The sequence below is a fragment of the Leucopleurus acutus genome, assembly GCF_964270905.1.
Source record: "Leucopleurus acutus genome assembly, chromosome: 8".
NCBI lineage: Eukaryota > Metazoa > Chordata > Mammalia > Artiodactyla > Delphinidae > Leucopleurus > Leucopleurus acutus.
Genome location: NC_139151.1, coordinates 33,281,695 through 33,308,044, shown reverse-complemented (window position 1 = coordinate 33,308,044; position 26,350 = coordinate 33,281,695). Strand labels below are relative to the sequence as shown.

General features: G+C 34.3%; 1 protein-coding gene across 2 annotated transcripts in view; it reads right to left on the bottom strand.

Annotated features, from left to right (window-relative positions):
• Positions 1 to 344: 344 nt before the first annotated feature.
• PGR (progesterone receptor) overlaps positions 345 to 26,350 on the bottom strand; it is a gene marked incomplete at both ends in the record, with an annotated part of 98,392 nt that continues 72,386 nt past the window's right edge. For both annotated transcript variants that reach the window (XM_082843915.1, XM_082843916.1), the window contains 4 exons: positions 345 to 500; positions 3,143 to 3,300; positions 16,970 to 17,100; positions 18,582 to 18,726. In XM_082843915.1, the coding sequence (XP_082700041.1) occupies positions 345 to 500; positions 3,143 to 3,300; positions 16,970 to 17,100; positions 18,582 to 18,726 (590 nt within the window). The remainder of the gene's footprint in view (positions 501 to 3,142; positions 3,301 to 16,969; positions 17,101 to 18,581; positions 18,727 to 26,350) is intronic.

Below are 26,350 nucleotides of genomic sequence, written 5' to 3'. Positions count from 1 at the left end.
TTTTTTTTTTCTCTACGGTAGAAGATTTGTTATATGTGAAAGTTAAAAATCTCACCTAAATGGTATGAAATGATATGAATAAGATTAACTTTAACAATCAACCTAATACTTTTTCAATCTTGTAAACTTTAAAAGAAAATATGGGTACACGAAAACACTAAAAATTCAAATTATGCTTTATAGAGGAAATCAATTAAACCTCACAACTTTTATCTGAAATTTACACAGTACGATATGTTATAAATGTAAGGCTTTGAGAAGAACATTGTAAAAACTCGAGACCTCATAATCCTGACCAAAACAAAAACAGACAAAATTTAATTTTTTAAAGATAAAAACGGCATTCACTTTTTATGAAAGAGAAGAGGTTTCACCATCCCTGCCAAGATCTTGGGTAATTGTGCAGCAATAACCTCAGACATCATTTCTGGAAATTCAACACTCAGTGCCCGGGACTGGATAAATGTATTCAAGCAGTACAGATGAAGTTGTTTGACAAGCTGTTGGTTTAACAAATGGATAAGAAACATGTAAGAAAAATAATATATTCATATACTATACAAACATGGCAGCTTATTTTTTTAATAATAGAAATACTTAAGATGTTTTTTTCTTACCGAACTGAAAACATCTCCCTCCACTTTCTAGCATAATATGTAAAATATTACATACTCATGACAAAATATCCTAATATATAGAAAGATTTAAAGAAATGAAAGTATTCTGTAATCCCACAGGATAACCAGTGTGAACATTTTGGTATATTTCAAAGGTTTTTTTTTAATACATACTCAGGTATACACATAATATACACACATGCATATATATTTCCATAAATGAAATTATTTTATAGTCTATTTCTTAATCCAGCTTTTTCATATAACAACATATAGACAATATATAGACTCTTCTATTTCAGTACAAACAACCCAGCATAATCCATTTTAATCTAATTTTAATTTTGTCAGAGTAATTCATGTACATAATTTTGAAAGTCAGCTAGTACTGGAAGACCTATACCAACAAAAGCAACAGCAGCAACAACACAGATGTAACCACTTTAAACTTCTTTAGCCTGTGTCATTTGATATTTATCTGTGTATTTCTAATAAATTTTATTTTCCAAAGTTTACATTATTGATTAAGTTTCTATTAAATGAGTATTTAGCTCTCTTGTACTATATACCCCCCTCCTCAACTACACACACTTTCTCTTCTCTCCATTCTCTATATAGTTATATCTCAATTTTTGGCTAAATCGATATCTAACATTTATATTACAAAGATTTTTGTTTCCTACTGGATTACATTTTCTTTGTTATATGACTTACCTTAATTTTGCTAGGGCTAATCACCTTATGTTTCTGTTCCTTTGTTTTTTCTATATCACAAAGCCATAGGCAAATTTTCTGACAGAATTGTAAAGACTCACTTCAATATGTTCATGCAATTGGTAATAGCTCAGTTCCATTTTTTTCTTGGTATTAGTGTCCTGAAATCCTCTTCATTAGTTAGTGTGCTGGGACACCCCTTTGCATCTCTCTTGGGTTGAATCTTCTACTTTGGCTTACTCCAGTGTTTTGTTGTAAGAAATCCTGCAGGTGCCCTTGAGAAAGTTTGTATTTGAGATAGTCTCTATGAGATCTTGCAAGTCTTAAAATACTTTTATGATGCCATCATATTTGTTTGATGGTTTGGCTGGTAAAAAAACTTGTTGAAGATTTTTCTTTCCTTGAAAATTCTGAAGGTATTGCTCCATTGTTTTCTGGGTTCCAGTACTGCTATTGAGAAGTCTAACATCATTCTGAATCCTGATGATTTGATGTGACTTATTTCTTTTTTCATTGGTATATTTTATGATACCCTCTTTATTCCAGGTATGCTGAAATTTTACAATGTGGCTTGGTTCAGTTGTGCTGTGCCTGTATACTGGGCCCTTACACTCAGAAAACTGATATCCTTCAGTTCTAGCAACTTTTCTTTTATGATTTCTTACATAATTTCCTTGACTTGATTTTCTCTCTTCTTTCTTCTGGAAATTACTACTAACTGGAGAATGGAACCCCATGGATTAATCCCCTAAATTTGCTATCTCTCTTTTTCATATCTTTATCTTTTTTGTTATATTTTTCTGGGTTTTCCTGAGATTTATATTTCCTGAGTTTTATATTTATATTGAATTTTTAATTTCTGCTCTTCTTTAATTATCCAAAAGTGTTTTCTTGCTAAATGTTCCTTTTTAAATATTTTCTATTCTTGTTTCATGGATGCAACATCATTCTTATTTCTCTGAATATCTTAATTTTTTGAAGCTTTCTTCTATTTTCTGCACTCCTGCTTTTTCCTTTAAGTTACATTTTTTCCTGTTTATTTTGCTCTCTGCCTTACATTTTAGAGGCTTTATCTAAATAGCTAATAATCTTGGCTGTCAGTTCATATTCAGCAGTGAGGCCTCAAATTTGACCTGGTGAGTAGAGGGTTTTTTTATGCTTTGTTGTTATTTTAGTGTGGTTTCTGAACACAGTAGTGATAAAAGCTTGTATGCAATATGTCTCGACTAACCCCATATATCTTATTTATCCAGTTTTGGTGTCAGGTATTTCTAGGGTTTTTTTCCTCTTGTATAGGGAATGATGCATACATATCTTAAATACTTGTCTAATTATTTATTTAAGATAAGTCCTAAAAAGTGGGAATTTGAAAAGCACAAAAACTTTAACTACTGCTACATACTGCCAGATTGTCCATTAGCATTGTTACTGACTTATAACTCCATCCAAAATAGTATGAGAGTCTTATTCTCCACAACCGTATCTTTGCTTTTCCTGTATACATAAAATCTTTTCTAGCTTAAGACAAAAACATTTGAGAGCATATTCAGAAAAATATATCACAATTCCTATCAACTATTAAATTACTCTCAAATTATACAAATACTAGTAAAAGGATATGTGGGTGATCTACATTGAAAATGAAAAAAGCATAATATAAATTCTGAGCAGTATGATGCAGGTTTTTAAAATGTAAGTACAAATATAAATTTGAAGAAAACACATGAAGTAAAATTTATATTTCACATTTAAGAAGTTATAGATATAATTCAGAAAATAATCATTAATATTCTAGAAAACAAAATACTTACATCATGCAAGTTATCAAGAAGTTTCGTAAGTTGGTAGAAACGCTGTGAGCTAGGGACAACTCCTTTTTGCCTCAAACCAATTGCCTTGATGAGCTCTCTAATGTAGCTTGATCTCATCTCTTCAAACTGGCTTTGACTTCTTAGTCCTTCCAAAGGAACTTCAAGAAGATAATTACAAGTGGCAGTTATGTTTAAAAAAGATGACACTAGCAGTTTATAATATAAATTTCTGAGCTGTATAATGATTTATTTTGATTTGCAACTCTAGATACAAACATCTTAAATAGGAAAAGTTTTAGAACATGTAAACTTCTAGTTCTTTTGAAGAATATGATAAGAACAACTAGGTAAGTTAAAGAACATTTCAGCTTACCTATTTTAGAGCTATTAGCATTTGCTCAAAAGAGCACCTGACATTATTCTACATTCCTGTCTAAAATACTTAGTTTGATTTAGTTTACAACTACATGTATGCTGGATCTTTTTTGTCTTTGTCTCCTTCCTGCTGATATGAGAGAAAGCCATTGATATTTGAATTTTCTCTTACATTCAGCCACTTGGTTTTACTCTTTTATTTATTCATTTATTTTTAAATATAACAGCTTTTGTTTGATTTTTTTTTTCGGTATAAGACAATACTATATTCAAATAATAGCTTCATTTTCTCTTTTCCAACAGTTGTAGCTCTCATTTCTGCTTCATGGTTCAATGCATTGTTTAAGACTTCCAGAACAATATTAAAAAATAATAGTAATGGTAAATACCCCTGTTTTGTTGCTGATTTTATTGAGAATGCCTCGCATTCCTATTATGATGTTAACTGGTAATTTATATATCTACCTCTGAAATCTTTAATTCATACATCCAAATGTTGGGCACAACTTCTTACTCTTATGACTAGTTCTCTTGTTTTCACTACATAGTCAATTTACCTATTGCTTTTCTCCTAAATCTTTTCGGTCCTTCTGTTGTCACTTGTCTGAGATGTCCTGGTTGATTTCTTTAGTAACTCTATTACCAGAACTCCCAGTTTCCTTGTTTTCTTTACTTTGGTCTCACTTGTCCTACAAACAAATCTTCAAACTGAAGTGAAGTTTCTGACTTTTTCTGCAACTACATCCAGATTGCTGAAAGAAAAATCACATAATCTCTGGATTTATGATCTTGACCCTTAGCAGTATTTCTATAGAGAAGTGTACTTCATTTGAGCAAAGCCAACCATATGTGTCCAGCAAAGGGAAATAAATAATCCTTTTTCAAAAACTCCTACTTTATTCCCTCTACCCGAATCAGACCTTGGCTTCCACTTCCCTTGGAAAAAAGATGGCTGCAGATAACAAACCGATAGAAACCAAAAGTTAATTCTTTGGTTTTGAGTTTTCAAGAGCTCACATCCTGAGTATAAAAGGGATTTAGAAAGGTAATCTTGGCAATATGAGATTTTTGCTCCAATTGAAAATTTAACTGTTGTACATACATTTGTATGTATATGCTATGTGTATCTATGATCTTGTCCCTTTACTTCATATGGCAGCTATTTTTTTTAATTTACCATTTTAACCTTTTATTACTTAAAAAAAATTTTTTTTTTTTTGGCTGCACCATATGGCATGTGGGATCTTAGTTCCATGCCCCCTGCATTGGAAGCTCAGAGTCTTAACCACTGGACCACCAGGGAAATCCCTATAGCAGTTATTTTAAACATCCATAACTCTTTTTACACTTCCCAACCAATCCTCAAATCTCTATCACTCTTAAACATGACTGTAAAATAATTTTTTCTTCTGATTACTGAAGTACTGTCTTTTCATTGGGCTTTAAAGAGTTGGAAAACTAGTAACCCAAAGCCCTCAGTCTATCCATCTAAATGTTTAGGACCAGACTTGAACCAATTATCCTCTTTACAAGAGAAGCGGGCCTAATTCCACACTGCCTCATTCTTTTAGTATCAACACTAACAACATGCTCCTAGGATATGATAATCTAATCACTAGGCTCTCATCCTATGCTCCTGGGATATCTCTGAAAATTATCCTCCTCTCCTACTCCCTTCCCTAGATTTCAGATCTATGATGAACAAGCTCTCCAAAAAATTTCTATTTCCTTTGAGCTCTTTACATTAATTCATTGTTTTCTTAATTATTACACCCAGCATTACATGATTGGAGAATTTTCTCTCAGATTCTTATTGATTCCACATGTGGGTTTTTAGGATTTCTTGTAAATATATTAGTGACAAGTGGGAGAGAGTGAGTGAAGGGCAGTTAGCCAGATGCTATTTTAGATAAGAATACTTTAAAAAAAGAATACTTTTTTTTTGGTTTAGCTAATTTAAAAATAATGTGTATTCATTGGAAAAATTTTAGAAAATACAGAAAATACATGGAAAATTACAAGTCACCTGAGATCCTACAATCCAGTATTTCAGGACATTTCCTAATATTATATTGAGAACATTTACTTATATCATTCAAAATTCTTCAAAAATGAACATTTTAATTCACACATAAAATTTCATATCACAAAAATGTGTAGGACATACAATTTATTTAATTGTTTTATCATTTGACATTTGGAATATTTCACTAATCTAAACAATACTTATGATGAATGTCTTATTTTTTATGGATATATTCTTAGAAGTAGAATTATTAGAGTAAAAGGTATTACCTGTCTTAACACAGATAATATACATTTCTAAACTACTTCTTACTAGTTAACTGTTGTGTGCTTTGTACTGAGTATTTTCATTTTAGCTAATCTTTGCTTTTTATAGAGAAAAATAAAATACCATCTCATTTTCACTTCTCTAATTATTAGTGAGGTTGAACAATTTTCTTAAGCTTTTTAGTGACTTTTTTTCTGTTTTGTATTTGTTTATAGTGATCTAAGCTGTATTTTAAATATTCTTCTCAGTCTGTGGTTTAAAGCCTAGTTTTAAAATATTTAATCAGTTTTGTAACTTTATTAGGGCAAAGAGTACTGCCCAGGCAATCCAAATTTTGCCATGCTCCAGGCAAACACTTTCAATTACTTCAACTATTTCTTTTGATCTTTCCTTCCATAGCTTTAAATAACATCCTTATAGAGCTGATTCTTGAGTTTTTATTTTTAACTTTTGACTTTCCAGTATGGAAAATGGGGCTGTAGCTCTATTTCCATATCCCAGATCTACTATTACCCCCACACCACAAACACACTCACACATGTAGAACTTCCTATTCCTCCTCTTCCTAATATCATTTTCCTAATATTGGTTAGATCAATATTCAGTGTTTACTACTTTAGCTATGCAAAATACTACTACAGTCAAGTCATATAGCATTTACTATGATTTCTTTTCTTTTCTTTTCTAGTATAATATTTTGTTTTACTGAGAGTAAGTAACCATATTGACGGGTGTGAAGTGGTATCTAATTGTGTTTTTTATTTGTGTTTCTCTAATGACTAGTGATGCTGAGCATTTTAATGGCTACTTGTAAACCTTCTTTTGAGAAATGTCTATCAAGACCTTTATTTATTTTTAAATTGGTTTATTTTTTTATTGTTGAATTGTAGAGGTTTTATGTCATCTGGATATTAATACTTTTACCTTAGCAGATATATGATTTTCAATATTTTCACCAATTCAATGGATTGCCTTTTCTTTGTGTGTGTCCTTTGATAAACAGAGGTTTTAAATTTTGATAAAGTCTATTTATCTTTTTCTTTTCTTGCCTGTGTTTTGGGTGTTATATCCAAGAAATCACTGTAAAATCCAATGTCACAAAACTTTCCCTCTATGTTTTCTTCTAAGGGTTTCATAGTTTTAGCTCTTAGATTTAGTTCTTTGATTTATTTCAAGTTAATTAAAATTTTTGTGGAAATATAGTTGATGTACATACAATATGTTAATTTCAGGTGTACTACATAATGATTTGACATTTGCATACATTATGAAATGATCACCACAATCAGTATAGAAAACATCTGTCCCCATACAAAGTTATTACTTACAAAGTTATATTACTGGCAATATTGCTTATGCTGTATATTACATTCCCTGGCTTATTAATTTTGTAATTGGATGTTTGTACCTCTTAATCCCCTTCACCTATTTTGCTCCCTATCCCCTCCCCTCTGGCAACCACCTATTTGTTCTCAGTATCTATGAGTCTGTTTTCATTTTGTTTTGTTTGTTTTTTAGATTCCACATGTAAGTGAGATCACGTAATATTTGTCTTTCTCTGAATTATTTCACTTAGCACGATACCCTCTAGATCCATCCATCCATCCATGTTGCTGCAAATGGCAAGATTTCTTCTTTATGGCTGAGTAATATTCCATTATATATTGCCCTATATATATATATATATATATATATATATATATAATTATGGACATATATATATGGACACTTAGATTGCTTCCATATCTTAGCTATTATAAATAGTGCTGCAATGAACAGTGGTATGCATATATCTTTTCAAATTAGTGTTTTTGTTTTCTTCAGGTATATACCCAGAAGTGAAATTGCTGGACCATATGATAGTTCTATTTTTAATTTTTTGAAGAACTTACATACTATTTATCATAGTGGCTGTACCAACTTAAAATGCTACCAATGGTGCACAAGGGTTCCCTGTTCTCCACATTCTCGCCAACATTTGTTATTTGTTGCTTTTTTAATGATAAGCCATTCTGACAGGTGTGAAGTAGTATCTCATTGTGGTTTTGACTTGTATTTCCTTGACGATTAGGGACATTGAGCATCTTTTCATGTATCTGTTGGCCATCTGAGTATCTTCTTTGGAAAAATGTCTCTTCAGGTCCTCTGCCCATTTTTAAATCAGGTTGTTTGTTTTTTGATATTGAGTTGTATGAGTTCTTTGTACATTTTGGATACTAACTCCTTATCAAATATAGAATTTGCAAATATCTTCTCCCATTCAGTAAGATACTTTTTCATTTTGCTGAAAGTTTCTTTCACCTTGCAAAGCTCTTTAGTTTGATGTAGTCCCATTTGTTTATTTTTGCTTTTGTTGGCCTTGCCTGAGGAGATAGATCCAAAGAATATTGCTAAGACCAATGTCAAAGAGCATACTGCCAAACATAGGCAATAAAACGTACTGTAGGAATTTTATGGTGTCAGTTCTTACATTTAAGTCTTTAAGCCATTTGGAATTTACTTTTGTACATGGTGTGAGAAAGTAGTCCAGTTTAATTCTTTTGCATGTAGCTGTCCACTTTTCTCAACACCATTTATTGAAGAGGCTGTATCTTCATTGTATATTCTTGCCTCCTTTGTCTTAGATTAGTTGATCTTACAAGTATGGGTTTATTTCTAGGATCTCAATTGTGTTTCATTGATCTATGTGTCTGTTTTTGTGCCAGTAGCATAGTGTTTTGATTACTGTAGCTTTGTAGTATAGTTTGAAATCAGGGCTCTTGATAGCTCTAGCTTCATTCTTCTTTTTCAAGATTGCTTTGGCTATTCAGGGTTTTATGTGTTTCCATACAAATTTTACAATTATTTTTTCTAGTTCTGTGGAAAATGCCTGTAGTATTTTGATAGGGTTTGCACTGAATCTATAGATAGCCTTGGGCAGTATGATCATCTTAACAACATTAATTCTTCCAATCCATGAACAGCATGGTCTATCTTTCCATTTGTTTGTGTCATTTTCAATTTCTTTCACCAATGTCTTGCAGTTTTTTGATTACTCGTCCTTTATCTCTTTGGTTAGATTTATTCCTAGGTATTTTATTCTTTTTGATGCAATTATAAATGGAATTGTTTATTAATTTATCCTTCTGATAATTTATTATAAGTGTATGGAAGTGCAACATATTTCTGTATATTAATTTTCTCTCCTACAACTTTCCTGAAATCATTTATTAGTTTAAATTATTTTTGGTAGCATCTTTAGGATTTTCTACATATAGTATCATGTCATCTGCAAACAGCGGCAGTTTTACTTCTTCTTTTTCAATATGATGGTATTTATTGCTTTTTCTTTTCTGACACTGTGGCTAGAACTTCCAATACTATGTTGAATAAAAGTGATGAAAGTGAGCATCTTTGTCTTGTTCCTGATCTCAGAGAAAATGCTTTCAGATTTCACCACTGAGTATGACATTGGCTGAGGGTTTGTCATATATGGCCTTTATTATGTTGAGATCTGTTCCTGCCACACCCATTTTGTTAAGAGTTTTTATCATAAATGGATGTTGAATTTTGTCAGAAGCTTTTTCTGCATCTGTTGAGATGATCATATGGATTTTATTCTTCAATTTGTTAATTTGCTTCATTATATTGATTGATTTGCAGATACTGAAGCTTCTTTGCATCCCTGGGATAAATCCCACCTCATCATGGTGCATTATCCTTTTAATGTATTATTGAATTCAGTTTGCTAATATTTTGCTGAGAGTTTTTGCATCTATGTTCATCACTGGCCTGCAATTTTCGTTTTTTCTTTTTTTGTCTGGTTTTGGTATCAGGGTGATGCTGGCCTCATAGAATGCTGGCCTATTTATTTTTTTTAATACTTGAGAATGATACGGGTAAAATTTGCCTGTGAAGCCATCTGGTCCTCGATTTTTGTTTGTTGGGAGTTTTTGGATTATTGATTCAATTTCATTAACGGTAATCATTCTGTCCATATTTTCTATTTCTTCCTAATTCACTCTTAGAGACTGTACATTTCTTTTTTGTTTTTAGGTTTTTTTTAAATTTATCTTAATTTTTTTATTGGAGTATAGTTGCTTTACAATATTGTGTGTTTATACTGTACAACAAACTGAATCAGCTGCAGGTATACATATATCCCCACTTTTTTGGATTTCCTTCTCATTTAGGTCACCACAGAGCACTGAGTAGAGTTGCCTGTGCTATACAGTAGGTTCTCATTAGTTATCTATTTTACACATAGTATCAATAGTGTACATATGTCAATCCCAGAGATTGCACATTTCTAGCAATGTATCCATTTCTTCTAGGTTGTCCATTTTATTGGCATATTTGTACTAATTGGTACATATTGCACTAACCTCTTACAATCTTTGTATTTCTGTATTTCTGTATTTCTGTGGTGACAGTTGTAACTTCTTTTTCAATTCTGATTTTATTTTTATGGGCCCTCTTCCTTTTTTTCTTGGTGATTCTGGCTAAAGCTTTATTAATTTTGTTTATCTTTTTAAAGAACCAGCTTTTAGCTTAATTGATCTTTTCTACTGGTTTTTCATCTCTGTTTCATTTAATTTTGTTCTGATCTTTCTTTCTTTTCTTCTACTAAGTTTGGGTTTTGTTTGCTCTTCTTTTTCTAGTTCCTTTAGGTGTAGATTAGATTGTTCATTTGTTTTTTTTTGTTGTTGTTGTTTCTTGAGGTAGGCCTGTATTGCTATAAATTTCTCTCTTGGAACTGCTTTGGCTGTGTCCCATAGATTCCGGAACAATTTTTTTTCCATTTTCATTTGTCTCAAGGTATATTTTAATTTTTTCACAATTTCTTCAGTGACCATTGGTTGTTTAGAAGCATATTGTTTAGACTCCCTGTAATTTTTTCCAGTTTTTTTCCTTGTAGTTGATTTCTAGTCTCATACCATTGTGTTCAGAATAGACACTTAATATGATTTCATTTTTCTTAAATTTATTGAGACTTGTTTTGTGGCCTAGCATGTGATCTATCCTGGACAATGTTTCATGTGGACTTGAAAAGTATGTGTACTCTCCTGTTTTTTTAATGGAATGTTCTGTAGATATCTATTAAGTCCATGTAGTCTAATGTTTCATTTAAGGCCCATGTTTCCTATTGACTTTCTGTCTGGATTTTCTGTACATTGATATAAGTGGGGTGTTAAAGTCCCCTAGTATTATTGTATTACCATCAATTTCTCCCTTTTTGTTTGTTATTATTTGCTTCATGTATTTAGGTGGTATTTTATACCTTTTTAATGTGTGTATCCCTTAACTACTTATTGTATACAGATGATTTTATTACTTTTGTATTTTAACTGTTTACTAGCTTTACAAGTGGTGATCTACTACCTTTACTGTATGTCTGTCTTTACTGGTAAGAATTTTCCTTTCATAGTTTCATATTTCTAGTTGTGGCCTTTCCTTTCTGCTTAGCAGAGTCTCTTTAACATTTTTTGTCAATCTGGTTTAGTGGTACTGAACTCTTCTAGTTTTTGCTTGTCTGTGAAATTCTTTTTCTTTCCTTTAAATCTGAATGATATCCTTGCTAGGTAGAGTATTCTTGGTTGTAGGATTTTTCCTTTCACTTTGAATGTATCATGCCACTCTCTTCTTGCTTGCAAAGTTTCTGCTGAAAAGTTAGCAGATGGTCTTAAGGAAGTTCCCTTGTACATAACTAGCTGGTTATTTTTCTTACTGCTTTTAAGATTCTGTCTTTATCTTTAATTTTTGTCATTTTAAGTATCATGTGTCTTTGTGTGGACCTCTTTGGGTCCTTCTTATTTATAGTTTTTTGTGCTTCTTGGATCTGGATGTCTGTTTCTTTCCTCAGGTTAATGAATTTTTCCAGCTATTATTTCTTAAGGTCTTGACCCCTTTCTCTCTCTTCTCTCTTTCTGGGACTGTGTAATACAAATGTTAGTATGCTTGATATTGCCCCAGAGGTCTCTTAAACTATCCTCATTTTTTAAAGTTCATTTTTCTTTTTTCTGTTCAGCTTGGGGGATATACACTACTTCATCTTCCAGATCACTGATCCATTCCTCTGTATCATCTAATGTATTCTTTCTTTCTAGTGTATTTTTAATTTCAGTTATAGTATTCTTCAGCTCTGATTGGTTCTTTGTATTTTTTAACTCTTTGTTGGAATTCTCACTGTGTTCATGAACATCTTTACAATCATTACCTTGAACTCTTTTTTTTTGGGGGGGAGGGCGGGTAGATTGCTTATCTCCAATACATTTGGTTCTTTTACAGAGATTTTGTTTTGTTTTTCTGTTTGGAACATATTCCTCTTTATTCTCATTTTGCCCAACTCTCTGTGTTTGTTTCTATGTGTTATGTAGGTTGGTTACATTTCCCAATCTTGGAGAACTGGCCTTATGAATGAGACGTTCTAGGGACCCAGCAGTATGTTCCCCTCTGGCCACCAGAGCTATATTCTCTAGTATGTGGATGGTGTGTGCCCTTCTGTTGTGGTGGGACTGACAACTGTGGGTGCACTGGTAGGGAGGGCTGGTTCTCTGTGAGTCCCTGCCTCATGTGGTGGCTACAGGCCCACTGGCAGGCAGGGCTGGGTCCAGGTGTAGCTGGGCAGCCCAGGGTGGCTTGGGGTTGGTACCTGCTTTCTGGAGGGAAGGTAAGCCCCCTGTGCTAATCCAGAGAGAAGATTCCAAAATGATGTTTGCCAGCACCTGTGTTATCATGGTAGAATGAGCTCCCCAAAATGGCTACCACCAGCATCTTTGCTCCTAGGGGTAGTCCCAGTTGCCTTCTGCCTTCCTGGGGGGCTCTCCAAGATCAGCAAGTGGGTCCAACCCAGGCTCCTTTCAGACTACTGACATTATGCTAGGACTTGGGAGTATGTGAGATTTTGCATATGCTCTTTAAAAGCAGCACCTCTGTTTCTTATAGCTTTCCAGCTCTCTCAAATGTAAGCCCCGCTGGTTTTCAAAGCTAGATATTCTGGGGGCTCATCTTCTTGGTGCAGGACCCAGGGCTGGGGAGCCTGATATAGGACTCAGACCCCTTGCTTCTTGGAATGGACCTCTACAATTGTGATATTTCTTCTATTTGTGGGTTGCTGACCCAGGTATGTGGGTCCTGACTGTACTATGTTTCCACTTCTCCTACCTGAGTCATTGTGCTTCCTTATTTATGCTTCCTTATTTATCTCTTTTGTTATGGAAAATCTTTTCTGATAGTCTTCAGGTTGTTCTCATAGATAGGTGCTCTGAAAATAGCTGTAATTTTGGTGTGTCTGTGGGAGGAGGTGAGTTCACGGTATTCCTACTCCATTATCTTGGCCACCTCTCTCCAAAATGACAAGTTAATTTTTGTATATAGTGTTAAGGTAAGGGTACAACTTAATTTTTTTTGAATGAAATTTTCGATATACCATTTGCTGAAAAGACTGACTATTCCCTTAATGTTTACATCTTTATTTCTTTTTCTAATGTTTTGCTATTCTCTTTCTAGATTTGGGTGTTGGGCTTCCTTCTGAACTGTGATTTTTCTTTTTTTTTTTTTTGTTTTTTTGTTTTTTTGCTCAACTTTTGAGAGGTTTTTCAACTCTGTCAGCCAATGGCAGTACTCACTTTTAAATTAAATATCTCTCTCTATATATATATAGGCTTCCTGGTGGTGCAGTGGTTAGGAGTCCACCTGCCAATGCAGGGGACATGCGTTCGTGCCCCGGTCCAGGAGGATCCCACATGCTGCGGAGCGGCTAGGCCTGTGAGCCATGGCTGCTGAGCCTGCGCATCCGGAGCCTGTGCTCCACAGTGGGAGAGGCCACAACGGTGAGAGGCCCGCATAACGCAAAAAAATATATATATATATGTGTATATATATATATATATATTTTTTTTTTTAAATTTCCAAGAGCTCTTTTCTTTCTTTGTGTTATTCCTTTTTCATGTATCCAGTCATTGTTTTATGGTTGGAATATGCTCTTTTATCTTTCTAAAGAAGGATGGCTTTTAAATTATTTTGAAGATTTCATCTCCCTACATGGTTTCTGTTTCCTCCAAGTTTTTTTTTTTTTTAATTTTGTCTTTGTTTTTGATATCAAACGTCTTCCCCAGATGCCTTGGTTGTTTATTTATATTCAAGAGTGGAAAATTTAAAAGCTGATTGATAGTTCTGTTTGAATGGGTAGTGCTTATTGACTGTGAGCTTTAGTGCAGGGCAATCTGGCTATTTCAAAGAGAAACTCTTGCTATTAGCATATTTAGTTCTTTTTCTTTCCAGCTAAACAAATTCTTTAGAGAAGAATATTTCATTTTCCTATCTGGAGAATATAAACTTGGACGACGGTGTTCCAGAAGATAGGTGGGTTTGGAGGATGGTGTCTCAACATTTTGTATGTACTTAATTTGTTTACACTATCGAACCCCTCACCCTCATCAGTGCCTGCAGTTCACCAATCCAGCTGCCTTCTGTTATATCCACTTCAGGGAATAAACATACAATCTCTGCCTTAGTTGCAGAAGAGCAATTGCATGGTTGGATGATATTTGGAAACAAATTTTCAACAGAATTTGGTGTTTTAAATTCTACTTGCATTCTCATTTCAAAAAACAACATCATTGTTGTCACTAATTGCAAAACATGTTAGAGGTTCAGTGATGCAAATCAAGGTGCTTTTTGACTTTTCTTACTTCAGGCTTAGAATCCACCTTCTCAGGTATGCTAAATTAGTTCTACTTGCTGGCTTGCAGAATTTTATTGCTATTGATTTTTCTTTCATTTTCTTTCCCTTTTATTTTATTTCTTAAAAAAATCCCTTGACTAATATTTTTATGTAGTTTTATTAGGAACGATGGTAAAAGTGTGTGTTCAAACTGCCATATTTTCCTGGATATCTATTTTAATTTTTAATGGCAAATGGGAGGTTTAAATTCTTATCAAATAATTGAACTTTTTCTTTGCCAACTTTCCTATTGCATTCATTTTTTAAAAGGTATTCCTTATTTGAGATTTCTAAATCATTTATATTCCTTTTAGCTAATTTTTAACAATTAAGGTGCTTATATGTGCCATTTATTTTAGGGTACAATTTGAGCTAAATATCCAAACTAAGTTTCCCCCAAATATAAAGCTACTTTTCTCAACAATATTTATTTGTTCCATGCTCAAAGATCTGTGATGTTTCCACTGCAGCATATTAAGTTCTAGTATATACTAGTCTGACTTGACTAATTCAGTGTATGTATTTCTCTTCCACACTCTATTATTTTAGCTTTCTAATTCTCTCTCTGCCCCCAGATTTTTGTAATACTTATCTATTTTTTAAGACTTAAGGATGAATTTTCAATAACTTTGCCAAGTCTCTCCTAAAAAATCTCATTAAAATTTGTGCAAATTTTATCACACAATTATATATAATAACACATATATATATATATATATATTATGTATAGTACTATTCACTAAATATATGATTTTCCCTTTTCTTGAAGTTGCAAGTGGCCAAAAACCTTGCCTTCTATGGTATGTGAGTGGAAGTCATACGTATCTCCCTTCCTTCCGTTACCACTCTCTTTCCTTACCACTGCTCTAGTGATTATGGAAGCATGCGTCAAGATGTAGCCTCCATTTGCCTGGAACACCTGAGTGATGACAATGAGCCGCCCTGTTGATCTGCACTGGAAATATAGTAAGAAGAATAAATACTTAAATTTTTTTTTTGATAAGCTACTGAGATTTGGGGTTGTTTGGTCCCCAGCATAATGTAGCCTGGCCATAATTACAGAATTATATTAATGATATCAACTAATTTGGGAGATCTAGGACTATCTATGATATATCTGCTATTGGATTCATTACTGTCAAGAAAAGAATGACAGGCATTAACTGCTGTATTATTACATTTATTCCAGTTGACTCTCTTGGCCAGTCCCATATCAATTCCCTTAACCCCTTTTATGCTTTTTCATCAAATTAGGCTTGCAGGTCTATGCTCCAGATAGGGTTTCCAAGGGTGGGGGATAAGGCTATGGATCCTTAGATCCTGTATTAATCTGTATCTGGGCATAGATTTCATGAGGTAAACTTTCTTCTTAAGGGTTCAGCTTTTCTGCTTTTCCTCTCGATATACTCCCCAGTCCCACCATTCGAGATTTATGCCATTAGAAGGAAGTCTCTGCACAATCATTGATGAGAAACTATTGGCTCACTTTCTACCTAAGGCCTTAGCTTTCTGTGGTTTCCTTTCAAATCACTATGAGTGAAGGAAGGGCCAGTTCAGGCGTTCAAAGGCTGAGTCTACCTGTGCATGGAAATGGCACAGAAAAGGGTAAAAGTTAGAAGCAATTAAAAAAAAATTTCCCTCCCAGACCCTTGGAGATCCACTGAAGCAGAGGTGCATGTGTTCTTTGTGTATTAAAGAATCAATGGATATCTACCCATCCTTCTGGTTACCAATGCTGTTCTATAGTACAACATTTCCTTTTTCTTCAGGGTATGCAACTAGGGTGCATTTTCCAGCCTCTCCTGCAGTTAAGGTGAGCCATAGAATGTGGGTGGCAGACAGTTCAAGGTCTCATCTCTAAACCTTTTCTTATGCAGTGCTCATCTTCTAGTCAGATCCAATGGAGGACTCCAAGGTGATGAAAAGGGTAGAGCCCCTGGATGTAAGGAGCCTGGGTTTTCTTGCCAACCCACTGGACTGACCGTGAGTAATAAATAAACTGCTATTGTACTATGCTACTGATCTTTGCAGTTATGTGTTATAACCGTTAGCCTATCCTGACATAAAGAGAATAGTTACAAATAAAATTGTGGGTTTTATAGAGTAAATCCTCTGTGAGGTGGGGATGTAGGGAAGCATAGTTTGTGTTTATGCAATATTAATTAGTTTATAATATCTAATTGGATGGATATGAAAAAGTCAATTAATTATGTTTTACCTAAAAAGGATAGAAACTGGCTTAATTGATGGGCTATTTTAATATTAGGTGATAGGTAAAACCTGAGAAATATGAAGTAATGTTATTATAGTCTATGGATGTTTCTCTTTTGCAGTTATTATCTAAGATTCATAGCTCATGTGTAATCATATGATCATATTGTTGTTTGAAACTTTCCTAATGAATTAAAAATTAAGAAAGTAAATATCTTGTATTAAGTTACTTATGCTCACTCACTTGTATTAAGAAGTAGCAATACTTTCATACAGAGGAACTCTTCTTGGCTAACTTGAAGCTTCACAAACTCCTGTGGGATCTGCCACATGGTAAGGCATAATGAATAGAATGATGATTCCTTCATCCGCTGTCTTGCACCACACACAAGAAAGAAAAAGCAACAGGAAAAGAAAAAAAACACAGAGTAGCTTAGCCAGTTTATGTAATGTATCAGAGATTATGAGATTTAGTAATTACCTGACTTATTGAAAATGACTTTTTATAAACAAACTCAATATTTGGAATTTTAAATGTCTTCTAAATTTAGTCACAATACTGGATTTTTGAAGTTAGAAAATTATATTAAATACACATTAACTGAGATTAATGCTGTTTCTCACTTTTATTATCACATTTTAAAAACCTAAACCAAGAAAGGAGAGCAAAGTTGTGGGAGTTGAAAAGAAAAAGTTGTGGTGCTGAGGAACACTCAGGAAATACTTTATTTACTGATTTTTTTCCTGTGAAAAACACAAATAAAATTTTGTGTGCAATCCAATGGGAGAGTGAATTCAATTCACAGAAATTGAATAGTATAGAATAGTTCAGTGCACTCAGTTTAGAGTATCCAGTATAAAATAGTTACACTGTGAACTATTCTAGAGGATATGTATGGTGATATAGAAAAGACAACATTAACAAGCATTAAATAATTGACAAGACAAACACAAATTCTGAATGTTGAGGAAATTTACTTAAGGCATTTTCTCAACTCTGTACTGTTTTGTAATATTTGTGCTAGTCAAAAAGTGAACAGGAATAGCGGAAAAAAAAACTAGATTTTGACTCAGAAGAGCTAAGATTCTTTGGCAAATTATGCAATCTCCTCTGCCTCAGTTTCCTGGACTGTGAAATAAAGGGTGCTGATTCCTTACCAACTTCAAGGGATTGTAGGAAAAAATGGAATAAAATATATGAAAGTTACCTGTAATCTGTAAAGACTTATACAAATATAAATTATCATGTTATATAATTCTGAGTCAGCATGCACCATTAGGACAGTATAAATATTTTCATGAAAAGGTTCTTACTCAGTTTAAGGTTACATGTAGAAAGTTAATTACAGTAATTCCAATATAATGAAGCAAATTGAATTCAATATTTATTTTTCAATGTTTTAAATAAATTACCAGGCTAAGTTTTCCTCTAGGAAGAGAGATAATATTTTTACTTTTTGAAGGTAAGTCAATACTTTCATGAAAAAATATTCCTCATTTAATTCATTATCTTCATTACTACCAATGTAAAAATTTTAATTGGATAAACTAAATATTTACTTTTGTCTTTAAGTATATTTCTTGATACATTTTTGAAGTTTAAAAAATTTTGATTTGTGACAACTATTGAAGTAAAAGAAAAAAGCTCCAAATGTCAAATCACTGATAAAATAATACAATTTTATTAATGTTGTCATTTAAAGCTATATCCTGAGGTAGTTCTAAGAAACCTTTCAGGAAAATTCTATTATTTAGGACACTAGATGGTGTGATCATCTGTTGAAATGTAATTTTCAAGGTTATCCTACGTATATACTTTTGATAACAATAACAACAAATGTCAAGTTACTACTTACTCATTTAGTATTAGATCAGGTGCAAAATACAGCATCTGTCCACTGACATGCTTGTAAGATCTCCATCCTAGTCCAAATACCATTAAGCTCATCCAAGAATACTGGATGAGAGTTATCTGGTCATCAATATGTAAGTTTCGAAAACCTACAAAATAAATTTACATATAAAATGATCACAAAAATCACTTTGTCAAAAACCTTAAAAATAAATAAAAATTTGAAAATAGATGTAAGTAGGGTAATGTAATACAATGTTTTCAATCTCAATATATTTACACAAAAAAGCAGGAAATAATAATAGAGTCCGAAACACTAAAAAGAAGAAGAAGCTCTGGAATTTATTAAAATTAGTCACTGTGATTTAGCATTTCTGGGAATTCACTAATTAAATCAAACATCTACCATTCATTCACGCAACACTCATTTATTGAGAGCCAATTGTGTGCCAGGCACTGTGGTAAAATGTTGCGGTTATGAAGATGAGTAAGACACAACCGTTGCTCTTAAAAGAAGCTTGCAACTCAACAGGAGAGATAAGCACATAAGTATTGCGATAGAGAAGGTAAGAGGGAATACACCAGGCAATAGGAAGATCAGGAAAATTGCCCCCAAACAGAAATAATGCCTGAACAGATTAGAGTCAGTTGGTTGAGGAATCTTAATTATTTGGGATTTAAACATAAATTGGTTTTATTTTGTAAAACCACTGCTCTCAATTATGCTACATCTAGTTTTTCTTTAACAATCCTTAATTAAATTTTGGGTAGATTCCATAGTTTTCTGGTCACTTTTGCTTTCTGAAACTTAATCCAGTCTCATTTTAAACTCCCATATGGCTTAAGAGGTTTAGAGTCTGTGGGTATGGGTGTGTTTGTGTGTGTGTGTGTGTGTGTGTGTGTGTGTGTGTGTGTGTTGTGAATGCTCTGGTCTTTCACACCTTCACAACCTCCCTCTTTTAGACCTTTCTCTGGTGTTGGTGGCAGAGGAAGGATGGCAGGGAAAAGGCAAGTGTATCTTCACTTACACAAAGTTTTCTCTCCATCTCTTTCTAATTCTCTTTTTGCCCGCTTGGGGGAAGATGACCAGCTCAGCACTGATGGGCTTAAAGGAGGGAGGGGTAAAGGGGTGCTTGGAGGCATGGGCTGGGGTCAGATCATTGATGGTCTTGTATTCCTATTAAGGAGCAATGGGAGTGATATAGCCTGATTTATATTATGCACAGTTCATTGGTAGCCATGTGGAGGATGGATTCAAGGGAAAGGGTCCGAGGTTAGGAAGAGAAATTGGGAGCTATGGCCAAAGTCCAGGTGAGAGATGATAAAAGCCTGAAATAAGTCAACAGGTAGGAGTAGAGAAGATAGAGTGCATCAGAGAAATGTTTAAAGAGTAAAATCAAAGAAATCTGGCAAGTGATAGTACATAGGTAGGAGAAAGAGGGAGTCAAATAGATCTTACAGTTTTTTTACTTGAATGGTGGGTGATGATAACAGCATTACTGAGACAAAATAAAGGAGGAGAAACAGGTTAGAGAAAAAATAGTAAGTTTTGGACCTGTTTGAGGGACTGATGGAATATCCACATACATGTGAATTAGAGGTATGAGGAGTTATCGGAGCAAAAGATATAACATTTAATTTATGTGTACCTGAAACAATAAAAGTGAATGAAATATTTCATTAAAGGTATAAAGAAAAACAAGTGTATTGGTAGGAACCTCAAACACTTTCTGTACAGCTTTTTAAATAGTGTCTATTCCTTCAAAAAGTCTCACTGAAGTCCACTTACAAATGGCTTATTTCAAAAGTAAAACCAAAGCAAAACTTAATTCCTTAGATCTCAAGGGCAAAAGAAATTTATTTCCTGATTCAGTTAACTATCTCAAGGCAGGTAGCAGAAAAGCCTATCTATCTTCTCTCCATACGTTCCAGATAGTCCCGACTTCATGCGAATAGTAGGAAGACTGCTATTCCCTTCCTAGAAATTCTTAGTCTCAAATGAACCCAAAACAACCCTAGCACATATTCATAAATAGTGGTACCATAGCAGATATTTGCCCCTTTTTTGGGGGGAGGGTGACTTTTCAGTGTTTCACTTTCTCCCCTGCCTCCTTCTCTCCCTCCCTTTTTTCCTCTATGCAAATAGAGTTTCCCATTGATTGTAGTTTAGTGAGTGCAAGTCCCCCACTTTCCCATCAAGGAAGTTGGCTAAGGCCTCTTCTCCTGGGCTTGTGATCTAGGTTTGATCTGTGGAACACCTACTACCTGGACTTTGAAGCAAAAAATAGTAAAACAAAGATTAACATATGGTTAGGCTTTACTTGTGATGGTGGTAGTGCCTAATGACAGTGGGATCCAATGGGGACATTTATGATTTGTTTATTGGCCCTCCAGAGATGCCTTGGTTTCTGCCTACTTTCCAGACTTGTCCTCTAGCTTCTATTCAGTGAATCCCTGATGTCTTTTCAGAAAATTATTTTTTTCTTTTCTTTTTTTTTTGTGAAGCTCAACTGTTTTTTCGTGGGGGGGTTGTAGTTGTTTTACAATGTTGTGTTAGTTTCTACTGTACAGCGAAGTGGAGTTCCCTGTGTGCTATACAGCAGGTTCTTATTAGTTAAGTATTTTATGCATATTAGTATATATATGTCAATCCCAATCTCCCAATTCATCCTTGTTTTGTTTTTAATAGCCAGAGGCATTTTGTTTTTGTTTTTTTTAAATTAATAGAGTTGGTGTTTATTGCTTACATCCTGATTTATTCAGGTGTAGAAAGACTCCCTAAATAACTAGCCAAGAAAAATTTGGCATGCAATTTTCATAATTCTCTTTTTATTTTCATATGCCATATATACATCTTAAAGTTCATGTTTATATATTTTACCTCTCTGTTTTTTTAAAAAATTATGAGTCAGTCAATACAATAGATCTAATACAGAAATGCCACTTGTAAACTGAATATTTTATAGTAATAGTAATTAGTTCTTCCACCAAGTTTAGGATCATTTGATAAGAAATAAATAAACTTTCCTAATTTTTGCAAAGCAAGACCCCCTCAAGGGAGGCACATATAGACTTGGTCTATTTTTAGTATATTATAATATAAAAGGCAAATCTTGCTGAAATAACTTAAAACTTATGAAATTACCAATATTTATAGCAGAAAGTATATTCTTTCTATTTAACAGAATGGAAAACAACTCAGAAAATAGCTTTATTTACTCCCCCTTTTAGAGGGCTTATCTGAGATAAATGTACAATGTTAAATTGACTTGAACATACTTGGTACAGAAGTGCAATTTTTTTTTTACCATTAACTGTAATATCATTCATTACTTTATACTGAAACAAAGACGGGAACACTGAGATCAAATTCCCATTGATGATAATGATCAGGTAAACTCAGTACATTTGAGATGAGGATCAAAATGAAAACCTTCACACAGAGAAGTGATGGATGACCCGTAATTGTGTTCAACAAGTAGTAAAGAAAAATGCCCTTTCCTTTAAAGTGACTTGACTTGATAATTTCTGTCACAAGCTGTCCAATCCTTAATGCCTAAGAAAAAACTGAAAAGAAAGTGTACAGTAACACATGGCCTATATGACCTCCTAGGTTCTCCTGGCTTAATTCCAGAGTTTCAATAAAATATACAGGCTGTGCTCCTCTAAAAACTGTCTCATACTGAAATAGTTAATCTACAACAAGGGCAGAGCACTAACTACCTCAGCACCTTATGACACAAAGCATGAACTTTAAGGAACACAAAATAGCTTCAGCACAATAAATGTAATCACCAACATATGTATGATGACATTATGAATAAGGACATGATGGGTAATGATTTAAGGCAGCATAGTTCTTTCATACCAATTCCAAAATTTAAATTTCTATAAATATTCTTTAAGCACCTGTTTGGGATGAAGCATTATGTTTGCAACTCGGCATAAAGACTAGAAAGATGCTGTTTCTGCCTTTAAGACTTGTAGTCTGTGAGACAGACAGATAAGTAGAACATAATTACCACTGAAGCGTGACAGTGGTGTGGTTGACAAAGGCAAGGGTGAAGTGCTCGGAGAGAAAAGGGGCCTTTGGCTTCAGTCTGGGAAGGCGCAGGACAATCTTTCTAGGGGAAGGTTGATTAGCATCCTGAAGGCTAGTTAGGGACTAGCCGGGGAAGATGTAGGAGAAAAGAAGGGCCTCCAGGTAGGGAAAACAATATGGATGAAGAAAGGCAGGAAATCGAGCAATGAGCTTTGTGGGAACTGAAGCTTAAGGTGCTTGAAGCGGGAGAGTGAGAGAAAATGTGCAAACTCAGGAGGCAGATAACAGAAGGGCCTGGGGTACTAAGGCTAAGAATTCTGGCTTTGTTATGGAAAGGGAAGGGAATAACATAATTGATTATAATTGTTTTTGAAAGATGATTCTGGTGGCAGAATTGAGTATGGTTTGGGGGTAGTGTGAAACTGTGGTAATAGTGTCAGTCAGGGGTCTACAACCGAAATCTAGGAAAAAATGACGAGGACCTAAACTAGCTCAAGGCAGTAGCAGTGTAAATATCGTGGATAATGAAATCATATCTATAATAAGCAGAGGTGACAGAATTTGATAACTAATTAGACAGGAGGTGAAGGAGAAAAGTAAGCCAGGGATTATAATCAAGATTCTGTCTGCAGTGCCATTTCAAGATACAGAAAGAGGCCTTAGGCTCACAGAGCAGAAGGTCATATTGGCTTGGAAGTTCATTCAGGTGGTAATGTGTAATAAGCAGTAGAAATATATGGTCCAGTAATTCCGTAGAGGGTCTGGGTTGGTACCATGTAATTAGGAGTCATCGGAATATAGTGGTAGTTGAAAATAAGGCCATGAGTGAGCACATCCAGCCTTGCAGACTGAGAAACTACTGCAATATAAGATGGAACCAGGAAATGCTAAATTCATAGTGTGAGTGGCAGAACAAATCCACAAAGGAAACAGGAGATATGTAAATTGAGAGAAACATATCTGTCTGGAAGGCAAGTGACGAACGCCAAAGGAAGAGGTTCGGCAAGACATGGTTACTTTGGCAATGGCCCCAGAGGCATGTGAAACATGTTAAGGGCTGAAAATATTCATTTGATTTGATAAGTAAAACATTTTGGTGACATTGGCAATAGAAATGTCAGTGGAATAGGATATCAGAAAAATCATTGTTTAAAGTCTTCATAAAAGTATTGTCAAAGCCTGACTTTACTCTTAGAAGGCTAATCTCATTTCTTTTCTATCACTTTGTTGGGGAAAGTAATTTAATTTATTCATTTGATTTGGGGCGAGAGGAAAACATCTTTTGTCACACATGCAATGGCTATCACTGACTCAAAAGATATTTTGGCATGCTTCAAAGGCAGAAAACCAGACAAAGGACTGTTCGAGTCCTCTGATATTGATGATTGCAAGTAGTCTGGCTAGCTGAGACCAAGAAGTAAGGTATGTTTAAAAATGTCAAAGCATTGACCTGAATAGATTTTTTTCACCAACTAAATAGAAGAATCAAGGCAACATTTATAAAAAGGAAATATTTCTCCCAAACCTCTCTGTCACATCAATTCTGCTACAATGTATTAATACACAGGATGAAGAATTTTTAAAGATGAAATTGGACTGGGAATGAGTACTTAATGATTTAACTTCCAAAGCCTACCCTGACTCAGCCCATAATGTATGCCTCTAAATTTACTTTCTGCCACTCTCCCCAATATAACTTTATTGTCAGTGGTTTCTTAATACTTGGATGATGAAACCCCCAGGAGGCCAGTAGTGTTTGAGAAACCATATGCACAAATGTATTTTTTCTCAATCAACAGCTATTAAAAGTTTTAATTACTATGCCGTGGGGGAAGGTATGATGACATTTTTTTATGTTACTAAGGGACCTTCACACCTGAAAAGATTGAGAACCATTCTTATGCTGGTCTAATTCATTGTTTGCCAAGCATACCTCATGATTTCCTTATTTTACACCACCAGCCACACTATTCCTTCTATCCAGAATGCTTTCTTGTCTTAACCACGATTTATCAGTCTCATTTCTCCTTCATGGTGTACTTTAACTGAAACCTTGTCTCTGAATCCTTCTCTTGTCCCTGAAGCCAAAAATGTTCTTCTGTTCCCATTTTAAAAAATCTGTATCTTATGCCACTTTCACATACTTCTATAGTTGACCTTTGAACAACATGGGTTTGAACTGGGTCCACTCACCCAGGATTTTTTTCAATCCTACAGTACTACATGATCCGCAGTTGGCTGAATCTGTGGATGCAGAACTGGGCTCACTGTGAAGTTACATGTGGACTTTTGACTGCTCGGAGGATCAGTGTCCCTAGCTCCCACATTGTACTAGGGTCAACTGTATAGTTGTTTGGGTGTCTTATATTCCGTTGGATTGAATGTTCCTTAACAGAGGGAATATGTCTTGTTCATTTTTTAAATTTTGTAAATATTGTGTTGCTTCAAGTTTCAAATAAGAAAACATTACCCACTGAAATTATAGCTAAATGTCAATGTGAAATCATTCATGTATAGGTACAATATGTCAGAGGCAATGTATCCTAAGAGACCGCTTGTAAATGTACTGTCATGAGGCTAAAGTATCTTGCAAGTCTCCATTAAATAGAAACAAAGATATCTCTGAAATACTATGGGAACAATGTTAAACACAATGCAATTATTGTAACAGGTCCAAGATAAAAGAAGAGCATAGATAAAGATGAAATGAGAATCCCTGACCAGGCAACATAAATCCTCTCAGGGACCTGCAGATACATGCCTTGAGGCCCTCATGCATGCTGTCACCTTGGTAATGATTATCATTCTGCAGCTGATCTTTTTTTCTCCTGAGAAATTTTTAATATTATCTTTTTTCTTGGCAAAGTTAAAGGGCATTGGTTTATTTGGATAAACACATATAATCTACAAGTTTTATTTCTTGAGCAAACACTTATTATATACAGTATTTTAACTTCAAATCCCTACAGGTCTGCTATTCAAATGAGCTTAACCAGAGAACATATGATCCTGTGAAGAAGTGTTGTCCCTGTTTAGTTTAGGACCATGATTCCTTTCACCCAGATCTTCAAGGCAGATTTTTCTCCTTTTATGCCTCAGAGGGCCTGAAATCTGATCATAAGCTGACTTCCCAACTACACTTTCCGATTGTGAAAGAATTACCTGATCTACCTACATGTTTTCCTAGCAGCATCTTTTTTTTTCACTGTAAATAAGTAAACTGACTACTAATAAGCTTCATTTAACCAAGGCCATCTTTCACAGACCAGTAACATGTGAGTGAATGGATAAAATAAGTTCCTCTTATGTACAAAACTGATGACCAGATGCTAGGATGTGCTGCACCAAAATGCATTCACACCATGCACTCAGCTTTCTGGCTTCTCTTTCTAACACCACTGTTTAATTGTTAAGTCTTGCACACAGGAAGTATGCAATAGACACTTACTGAGTGAATCAAGTAAATAAAAACTGTACTCTGATTTAAAGTCAACTGACAGCTTTTGAGTAGCTAATGGTATACCAGATTACTTTATATATATATGTGTCCTTCAGAGTCCTTTCACAGAGGTTGATATAGTCACTAGTTCACTGATTATTTTAATCATTCATTCGAGTTATTCCCAGAATTCAGACCATGAAAATATGGTTTGAAAGACCATGGGCCACACTATACGTTAATAATCCTAATGTTTCCCTTATTATACAGTTAGTGAAAACAGTACATGTAA